Source organism: Helianthus annuus, chromosome 14, assembly GCF_002127325.2.
Source record: "Helianthus annuus cultivar XRQ/B chromosome 14, HanXRQr2.0-SUNRISE, whole genome shotgun sequence".
Taxonomy (NCBI): domain Eukaryota; kingdom Viridiplantae; phylum Streptophyta; class Magnoliopsida; order Asterales; family Asteraceae; genus Helianthus; species Helianthus annuus.
The window spans coordinates 54,177,873-54,187,963 of NC_035446.2; the positions used below are offsets into that span (position 1 = coordinate 54,177,873).

A 10,091-nucleotide genomic window follows, 5' to 3' on the forward strand; every position below is an offset into this window, starting at 1 on the left:
CAGGATTCGAATGTGGTTACGGGTACGTTCCCTATTAACCAACACTATGCATCTGTTCTGTTTGATACTGGCGTCGACTTTAGTTTCGTATCTATAGAATTTAAGAGACACTTGGCCTAGTTGCAAGTAAGCTAGACATCCCATATTCTATAGAACTGGCAAATGGAAAATTAGTTGAAGCAAGAGAGGTGATTAAGGGCTGTACACTTGAACTTGGAGAGCGAGAATTTTCTGTTGATCTTTTACCCGTTGATTTGGGAAGCTTCGACATTGTTGTTGGGATGGATTGGTTGTCCGACAACCGTGTAGAAGTGGTTTTCCACGAGAAAATCATCCGCATCCCACTGATGAATGGAGAAACGCTTGTGATTCATGGGGAGAAGCGTGAAACGCCCCTACGAATTATCAATTGCATGAAGGCATAGAAGTGCCTTCAAAAAAAGGCTGCATAGCCTTCCTCGCTCATGTCATCGACAAGGAGACCCAGGAGCCAAAGTTAGAAGACATCCCCGTTGTGCGAGAATTTCCAGAAGTCTTTCCCAAAGACTTGCCTGGAATACCTCCACAACGACAGGTGGAGTGCCAGGAGCGGCACCAGTGGCGAAGGCACCAAACCGGCTAGCTCCATCTGAGATGCAGGACCTTTCGACTCAACTGCAAGAGCTGCTTGACAAGGGATTTTATCAGGCCGAGCTTCTCACCCTGGGGAGCTCCAGTGTATTTTGTTAAAAAGAAAGATGGCAGTTTCCGTATGTGCATTGATTACAGGGAGTTGAATAAGCTAACCATCAAGAATCGGTACCCCTTACCGAGTATTGATGACTTATTTGATCAACTGCAAGGTTCCAGCTACTACTCCAAGATTGACTTGAGATCGGGATATCATCAATTTAGAATACAAGAAGAAAGTATCCCCAAGACGGCCTTTAGGACTCGCTATGGGCATTATGAGTTCCTGGTCATGCCGTTTGGCTTAACGAACGCACCGGCGGTATTCATGGATCTCATGAATCGGGTGTGTAAGCTGTATCTGGATAAGTTCGTGATTGTTTTTATTGATGACATCCTTATATACTCGCGAACCAAGGATGAGCATGAGCAACATCTGCGAGCTATTTTGGAACTCTTGAAGAAGGAACAACTATATGCGAAACTTTCAAAGTGCGGATTTTGGATTCGCGAGGTGCAATTTCTAGGTCATGTGGTGAATGAGAATGGAATTCATGTCGACCCTGCCAAGATTGAGTCGATTAAAAATTGGGAAGCACCTAAGACCCCAACTGAGATACAACAATTTCTGGGATTAGTGGGTTACTACAGACGATTCATAGAGAACTTTTCAAAGATTGCCCAACCGCTAATGTCCCTAACCCAGAAGGATAAGAAGTTTGAGTGGGGTGAGAAACAAGAAACGGCATTCCAACTGTTGAAAGATAAGCTTTGTGACGCACCAATTTTATCCTTACCCGACGGTACCGATAGTTTTGTGGTTTATTGTGACGCGTCCCAACAAGGTCTTGGTTGCGTGTTGATGCATCGAGACCAAGTCATCGTGTAAGTGTCTCGTTAGTTGAAGGTGCACGAGAAAAACTATACCACGCACGACCTTGAGCTAGGTGCAGTGTTATTCGCATTGAAGATTTGGCGCCACTACTTGTATGGAACACGTTGCACAATCATTAGAGACCATAAGAGTTTGCAACACATTTTCGATCAAAAAGACTTAAACATGAGGCAACGAAGATGGGTCGAGCTATTGAACGATTACGATTGTGAGATAAAGTATCACCCGGGCAAGGCGAACATTGTAGCAGACGCCTTGAGCCGTAAGGAGTGTGCAAAGCCTCTAAGGGTGTGAGCCAAAGAGCTGACCATACAAACTGATCTCACTACTCGAATTCGTGAAGCTCAACAGGAAGCGCTTAAGCCGGATAATCTACTAGCCGAATCATTGCGTGGAATGGAAGCGCAATTGGTGCCAAAGGAAGATGGAACATTGTACTTCATGGAGTGAATTTGGGTTCCATTCTTCGGCGATCTGCGCGCACTTATTTTGGACGAAGCACTAAGTCAAGGTACTCTATACATCCGGGATCCGAGAATTTAGGTGTAGAAACCGCAAACTCTCGATTAAATCATTCGTTCGGCGCACCTTTTTACTATAAACACGAGAATTTGGGTTGAATCGGGAGTGAAATCCATACTTCGACGCAAATCTCCTTCTCTATCTCGTGATTCTATCAAACAAATAGGAATGCGGTCATTAAGTTAGGGATGAAACCCGAATCTTGATGACAGGTTCCGCTCTCTATTTGGTTTTACAAAACTCTCACCAAAGTCTCGATGGATTCCAATGACTCGAGTTATGTGAATAACCGAAGGGATGAGTGACATTCACTGTATGCCAGTGAAGAGAGCACAGTCTACTAGGCCAAACATGTACTCGAGGTCTTTGAGAATAGTCGAATCACTTTGGGTAGTCAATGTCTAAACACCCAAGATAATCTATTTTCGATCGCTGATTTTATGTGTTTCGATTTTGAGCTCGCCGCCGCTGACTCTGTGATCTACCGCTTTAAGGTGTGGAATTTTATGTGTTTTGATTTTTGGAGATTTATACGCTTTTCACCGTTCGCTTTGATAAAAACACACAACTCGCACTGCACATCTATCTCAACACGTTAACAAATCGCATGCTATGTTACTCGCTTACGCTATGCTACTCGTTGTGTACTCGCTATTCGCGCTCGCTACTCTCGAACGCGCTCGCGAAACTTGAATGATAGGTGAATATGTGCAATATATGTAGTTGAATACGTGCAAAATATAGCTGAATATGTGCTTCTGTGCTCTACGTGATTATGTGCTTCTGTGCTTATGTGCCTACGTGATTATGTGACTATGTGTTATATGCCGACGTGTTCCTGTGCTTTATATAAAGTAGATTTTGGGAAGCGCGATAGACTACACTAGATTTAATCGAAATTGTGTCCGAGTCCTGTGACGATGTCTGTTGAAGACAATGTCGTCATTCAGATCACACACCTCCCGTGCTGCCCGCCGAAACCACGCTGACAAACGCATCGCCTCGCTAGTCGCCAAGCAAATGGCTAAGGTCATTCCGCAGACTGTCAGCAAACTTAATGAAAACGGTAGCAAGTCCTCTGAGGAATCAAGGACCGACTCTCCCCGTGGTACTTTTAGCTTCAAGCTGTTTAAGGCCTGCGGCCCTAAAGACTTCACTGGTGAAGACGGGCCTACTGCTATGTTTCAAGGGTTCGATTCAATTGAAGTCCCTCTGCGCCAAAGCGGTTGTCATGATAACCTCCGCACTGTCAACGCAACCGGCGTTTTCCAGTCCAGGGCTCTGGATTGGTGGACCGCTGAAAGGAACAGGCGAGGGAACGACGCAGCCTATGGCCTTACTTGGGAGGAGTTGAAGGAAATCATGATGAAGGAATTATGCCCTCCCCATGAGCTTCAGAAGCTGGAGGATGAGTTTTGGAACATTAAGCAAGAGGGTGGCGACAACGCTGGTCTAACTGCCCGCTTTAAGCAGCTAGGCATCATCTGTCCCGGCCAAGTCTGTCACACCCCCAAAATCCACATGCGGAGTATCACCGCTTGGAGGCGTGACTGACCAGGATCAAGCCACCAATCATATTGAACACAGCGTATAAGTAAATATAAAAAACCCAACCACAATATAATTGGTGTCCAAATAAAACATAGTTTAAGTAATCAGCGGAAGCATAAAGTTTAAAACCCAAAACATAAGTTAAAAGTTCATAAGTTTAACATGGAACTCAACAGTCCATGTCCCACAATGACCTCGCCTCCTCGTGCAAGCTCCATCTACGCACCTAACGACCTGCAAGGCATGTAACAACGAGTCAACAACAAAGTTGAGCGAGTTCACAGTTGGTGTTCATTATTAAGTTGTTTCAAAACCAGGAGTTCATTTGTAAGTTGTAAGTTAATCCATTTACCCTGTTTCCCAAACATATCCATAGTTGGTCGGGGCTTCCCCATGTTAACCACTAGACCCGTTTACCATATCGACCACTGACTAAAGTAAGTTGGTGCCCTGACGTCAATGTCTATCATCATTGACTAGTGCCCAGATCCATTAGTTCACGCCCGTCCTCTGCGGCACGGTGTGAGGCTTGTCAGACCTAAATAGCGCTATCTAACTAATGACCCGCTCGCCATTGGCCCGGCGATTAAGTCGATATAAAAGGAGGGACTTCATGATAGAGAGTTTTGGTCTAGTATCCGTGTTGTCACCCTTTAGTGAAGAGGGTGTGTACGTAATCCCCAAACCAGGAGATTACGCAGGTTCCGATTATATTCTTATCATGTGTTGTCACCCTTCAATAAAGAGGGTGTGTACGTGTCCCAAACCAGGAGATCACGCAGTTTCAGTTTAAATCCTTTACCCATTCCCAACCCTTGGGAGTCCCATGCCTTGTGGAAAGTGTGAACTCACCTTGGTTTGCTCGGTATGCTAAATTACGTGCTCACAAATAATCAGTCAAGGCCTATAGTATGCACGTATACACAATCAGTTTACGCTCGTAATGACTCGCATGCAAATCTCATACCACATAGAATGCTTGACAATTAACATCATGTATTACGCGAACAGTTAATCAAATTCATACAAATTCATGTTCCACATAATTGAGTTCTAGTCTATTCTAGCATGAGTTATCAATTAACAAGCTTAACAGAGTTTAATAACTTAACAGAATTAATAATCTAACAGGATTAACATACTTAATAGAATAAACATGCTAACAGAGTTAAGAAACTAACAGAACTACTAAACTAAAGAGTTAATAAACTTAACAGAGAACACTCGACGAAATCACTTGCGGCGAAAACACCTTTGGCGAAATCCCTTGTGACGAAAACCCTTCAGGTGACGAAATCCCAAGGGTTTTCGTCGACTTGAGGTATGACGAAAACACTTAGTGTTTTCGTCTGGTCCTGTGATTTCGTCTAGTCCCTGTGATTTCGTCTGTGCAAGAGCATGTTCATCATCAACGCTTATACACACAGAACCCAAACGATTCATCTAACATTACACAGGCTTCAATAATAACTCGTTCAATCATATCAGTTTCATTTACAACATGCACACATACTGTTTCATTCACATCATGCACACATACTGTTTCATTTACATACCTAAACAATATTTAAATACAAGACTAATGGCCGACAACTACAATTCTAAACTCAAACCTATTGGGCCGCAATTCCCTAACATGCAAACAGAATAGTTGAATCATTATGGCACATCACTGATTTAATATCATAAATGCTTTCTACAATTATCACATGGCCACTCAATTTTAGTCTAATTGATTGTACCAAATGTTAGTGGGTTGGTTTCTTTAAATCTTGATATTTGAATCAATTCATGCTACTCACTGGGCCGACAAAACTATTATTATTTCTCATGTGATTGGACCGAATACAAGGACTCACACAATTAATCAAAACAACAATTATTAAATCATGCCATCACATCCTTATCAACAACAGTTTATCACAAACACTTTTTCATGGCCGTTCATTACTTATATGTGCACATGGGTTGATGGAAATCAGGAAAGCATAAATTCATATGAGCCGTCATTCCATTAATCAAGGTTAAACAATCCTATCCGATTACTGCATGCAAAAATATAAGACCCTTTTTTTTTTCTAATAATACATATATTCAAAGCAAACACAAATTAAAAGAACATGAATTAATACTAACCAATATTGTATGGAGAATGTAATGATGGTGATCAGATCACGAGGGGGGGGGTATACTGCCGCCGTGCGTACGTAGGGGATGTAACCTTTCTTGTGTTTTAAGTTTTATCTCCTTAAACGCCATAATGCGTATTCATATAAATAAGTAGTTTGGGGTGGTTTAGGTTACAACCGAAGTGATAGGTAAGTAATGGGCTCAAGCTCAATCGTATAAACAGGAAAGGAATAGGGTCTTGCTATGCGTATAATTTGTGAAGTATACACAAGAAGTCTAATTGGAAAAGGTGATTGAGTGGGCCGAATAACAAGGTGCAAAGCCCGAGGGGAGTGGGCTCAATTCTAAAGTTCAGTTGGGATCTAGGCCTAATCATAAGTCTGATGTGATTTCACGTATACACATGCGGCCCAACACATTTTAGTTAATCGAGTTATCACAAACGTATAAATTTAACGGTAATGATTAAGATTACAATATAGCACGTCACTAACCGTGAACGTTCGGGTTGTCACAAAGTCTCTACTCCTGATATCACTATCAAGAAATACATTCGTGCTTTACCGGATTGTGTTGCTGATTTCGTGCAAGCCGCGAAGACGACAACCATCGAAGAGACTTATCTACTTGCTGCAGAAATCAATGACAAGCGAGTTAGGACTGGTTACTTCAAGAGTACCACCAATAGTCTCCATCAAGTCACCGCTGCTCCCACCGCTGAAACCGCTGCACCGCAAGCTTCCAAGTCTTCACGTCGCAAGCGCAAGAACAACAACAACAACAAGAATTGTGCTTTCACAGCCGCTCCTCTCAATGCTATCCCTGCTCAACCCCATAACCAAAACCGCCAAGTAGCGGCACCAGTGACCAATGCACCACCGGCTAAGCGTGCATATACTGGTCCACACCCACTGTGCCCTACCTGTACTTATCATCATCCTGTTGGGAATGCTTGTCGCTTTTGTGTTCATTGCAACCATTACGGCCACTTTACTGCCAACTGCCGTACTGGTCCCCATCAAGCTCAAGCTCAAGTTCAAGCTCCTGCACTGCCAGCTCCTCTTCTCGCTCCACAGGGTCAACAAGCAGCTCCTGCTCACGCAAGAGCCTGCTTTGCATGTGGTGATCCTAACCACTTTGCAAATGTCTGCCCAAACAAAGTGGTGAAGTAAGAGCCACAACAGCAATCAGCGCAGCAACAACAGCAGCAGCCTCAGGAGCAGCAGCCAGCAGCCCGCGGACGAACATTCAACATCAACGTCCGCCAAGCGCAAGCAGACAACAATGTGGTTAATGGTACGTTTCTTGTCAACGGTATATATGCTTCGTGTTTATTTGATACTGGAGCCGATAACTGTTTTGTATCGTTAGAATTCGAAAAGCTCCTAAATCGTAAACGCGCTAACCTCCCGACGACGTTCGACGTTGAAGTTGCCACTGGAAGAACCGTCACTGTTCATTCTGTCCTCCGTGATTATACGCTTGAACTCAACAATCACGTCTTCCCTAGCGATCTTCTCCCGATGCAGCTTGGTAGTTTTGATATCATAGTAGGCATGGATTTTTTTCGCTAAAATCGTGCTGAAGTCGTTTGATTTGATAAAATGATTCGTTTCTCGCTCGCTAATGGTGATCATCTCTGTGTCTATGGCGAAGTCTCATCGAAGGACCTCAAACTCATGTCGTGCATACAAGCGAGCAAGTATCTCCGAAAGGAATACAAAGCTTTCTTGGCACACATCATAGTAGCAGAGGAAAAGGAAAAGAAGGCAATGGATAAGGTGCCTGTGGTTCGTGATTTTCCTTCTGTTTTTCTGACGATCTACCTGGTTTACCCCTAAGTCGTGATATTGATTTCCGTATCGACCTCATTCCTGGAGCTAATCCTATTGCTAAAGCTCCCTATCGCCTCGCTCCGTCTGAAATGCACGAACTCTCGAGTCAACTCCAGGAATTGCTTGATAAAGGCTTCATTCGCCCTAGCACCTCTCCTTGGGGCGCACTTGTCCTTTTCGTCAAAAAGAAGGACGGATCATTATGGATGTGCATCGATTATAGGGAATTGAATAAGCTGACTATCAAGAATCGCTATCCCCTGCCCCGAATCGACGATTTGTTTGATCAGTTACAAGGCGCGACGTGTTTCTCGAAGATCGATTTATGCTCAGGTTACCACCAGTTATGAATCCAGAAGGAAGATATAACCAAAACCGTATCCCGAACCCGATACGGCCACTACGAGTTTGTTGTTATGCCCTTTGGTTTAACCAACGCACCCGCGGTTTTCATGGATCTGATGAACCGCGTGTGTAAACCCTTTCTCGACCGTTTCGTCATCGTGTTTATCGATGATATCCTTATCTATTCGAGATCGAATGCCGAACATGCGTAACATATACGTTTGTTCTCGAATTACTCTAAGGGAATCGACTCTATGCCAAGTTCTCAAAGTGTGAATTTTGACTAGAGGAGGTTCAATTCCTCGATCACATCGTCAATAGTCAAGGTATACATGTCGATCCTGCGAAGATTGAAGCAGTTAAGAGCTGGGTTGCACCAAAATCACCATCCGAAGTTCGTTCGTTCCTTGGATTGGCGGGCTATTACCGACGATTCATCGCTGACTTTTATAAGACCGCTGTTCCGCTTACTTCCTGGATGCATAAAGACAAGCCTTTTGTTTGGGGAACCGAACAAGAGACTGCCTTTCAGACTCTCAAGCATATGCTCTGCAATGCTCCTATCCTCGCATTACCTGACGGAAACGATGACTTCGTAGTCTACTGCGATGCCTCTAACCACGGTCTCGGTTGTGTCCTCATGCAACGGGATAAGGTTATCGCGTATGCCTCTCATCAGCTCAAGATCCACGAGAAGAACTATACAACCCACGATCTCGAGCTTGGTGCAGTTGTTTTTGCGTTGAAGATTTGGTGACACTACCTTTACGGTACCAAGTGTACGGTCTTCACCGACCATAAGAGCCTGCAACACATCCTCAATCAAAAGGAACTGAATATGCGCCAACGCCGATGGGTTGAGCTTCTTAACGATTACGACTTCGTTACCACCCTGGCAAAGCTAATGTCGTTGCCGATGCTCTAAGTCGACGAAGCAATTTGCATAGCGTTCATAAAACTCACGCCCAGCACGACCTCGGAGCTCTAATCCTTGACGCTCAACACGCCTGCTTCATTGAGAACACCTTGCGAGAGGAAATGGAGAATTGTGGTGCTGAAACTCAATTTGTCACCAAATCGAACGATATTTATTACTATCTCGATCGCATCTGGATACCAAGTCTCGATATTCCATTCATCCCGGTGCCGACAAGATGTACCATGACCTTCGTCAACGGTACTGGTGGCCGGGAATAAAGAAGGATATCACTATCTATGTTTCGAAGTGCCTGACTTGTTCGAAAGTCAAGGCTGAGCAACAATGTGACAACTCGAATTTCTAAGATTGATTTCATACGTATTACACGAGCATGTGTTTGACTAATTACTTAATTGCACATTTGATTGATATGAAAGTATATATATATGTTTGATTGCTTGATTGTGCATAATTGTTTGATTGTGTATAATGGGTTCCATATTGTGAAACTTGTACTGTATGTTAGCTAGTTAGTGTGAATCATGGCCCAACCTACGAAGGATGTTCCACGAAACATGATGCATGAATCGAAGGATGTCGAAACATATCTTTCGATTCGAAAGGTCATCCTTCGGATTGAAGGTCTCGAAACATATCCTTCGCGCTCGAAACATATCCTTCGATATGTTTCGGCCCAGTTACTCTAATGGGCTTGGCCCATTTCTGTGAAAGGTTTAAATACGTATTGCATGCATAATCGGCAGTTTTAGGAAAACCCTAGAACACTTTCACTTGTGACGGCAACCACAACTTACGGAGATTTTTGCTGATCAATTCTTTGTTTCTCTACCCCGGTTAGTGTCCATGTTGAATTGGTGATTATGTGTTTTGAATTATCAAGTATGAATGTGCTTAACCGGCCGGATCGTTTGTATGATGTAAACCCGATTAATCAGTTGTGTGTGATTTCATGTTTTATCAATTACCTTGCAATATGTGGTTTGCATAGATATCGGATATAGATTAATTGAATTGTCCAAGGTGTAATCGGTTGGTATGTACGATTTGAAAGATAGTTATGTTAATCGGATTGTCGCATCATGGATTCGCATATTGATCTTGATTGGTTGTAAACTTGTCATGTTTCAAGGTTAACCTGATAGAATGGAATAGGATTGTGTTCATGTGTGTTAGATTAGGGTTCTTGAGAAACAACTTGAACTCC

The 10,091-nt window shown here is 43.3% G+C and overlaps 1 protein-coding gene across 1 annotated transcript; it reads left to right on the plus strand.

Moving 5' to 3' along the window:
• Positions 1–997: 997 nt before the first annotated feature.
• On the plus strand, positions 998–2,014 carry LOC110906684 (uncharacterized mitochondrial protein AtMg00860-like). Its single transcript, XM_022151785.1, has 2 exons — positions 998–1,489; positions 1,916–2,014. The coding sequence occupies exons 1-2, from the start codon at positions 998–1,000 to the stop codon at positions 2,012–2,014; spliced, it is 591 nt and encodes a 196-aa protein (XP_022007477.1).
• The last annotated feature ends 8,077 nt before the right edge of the window (positions 2,015–10,091 follow it).

Bases quoted from the DNA above. Each gene is read 5' to 3' on its own strand.
- LOC110906684 (XM_022151785.1), top strand. From the start codon at position 998: ATGGATCTCATGAATCGGGTGTGTAAGCTGTATCTGGATAAGTTCGTG. The intron at 1,490-1,915 runs GTTTATTGTGAC...GAAGCTCAACAG, and splicing joins ACGGTACCGATAGTTTTGTG to GAAGCGCTTAAGCCGGATAA.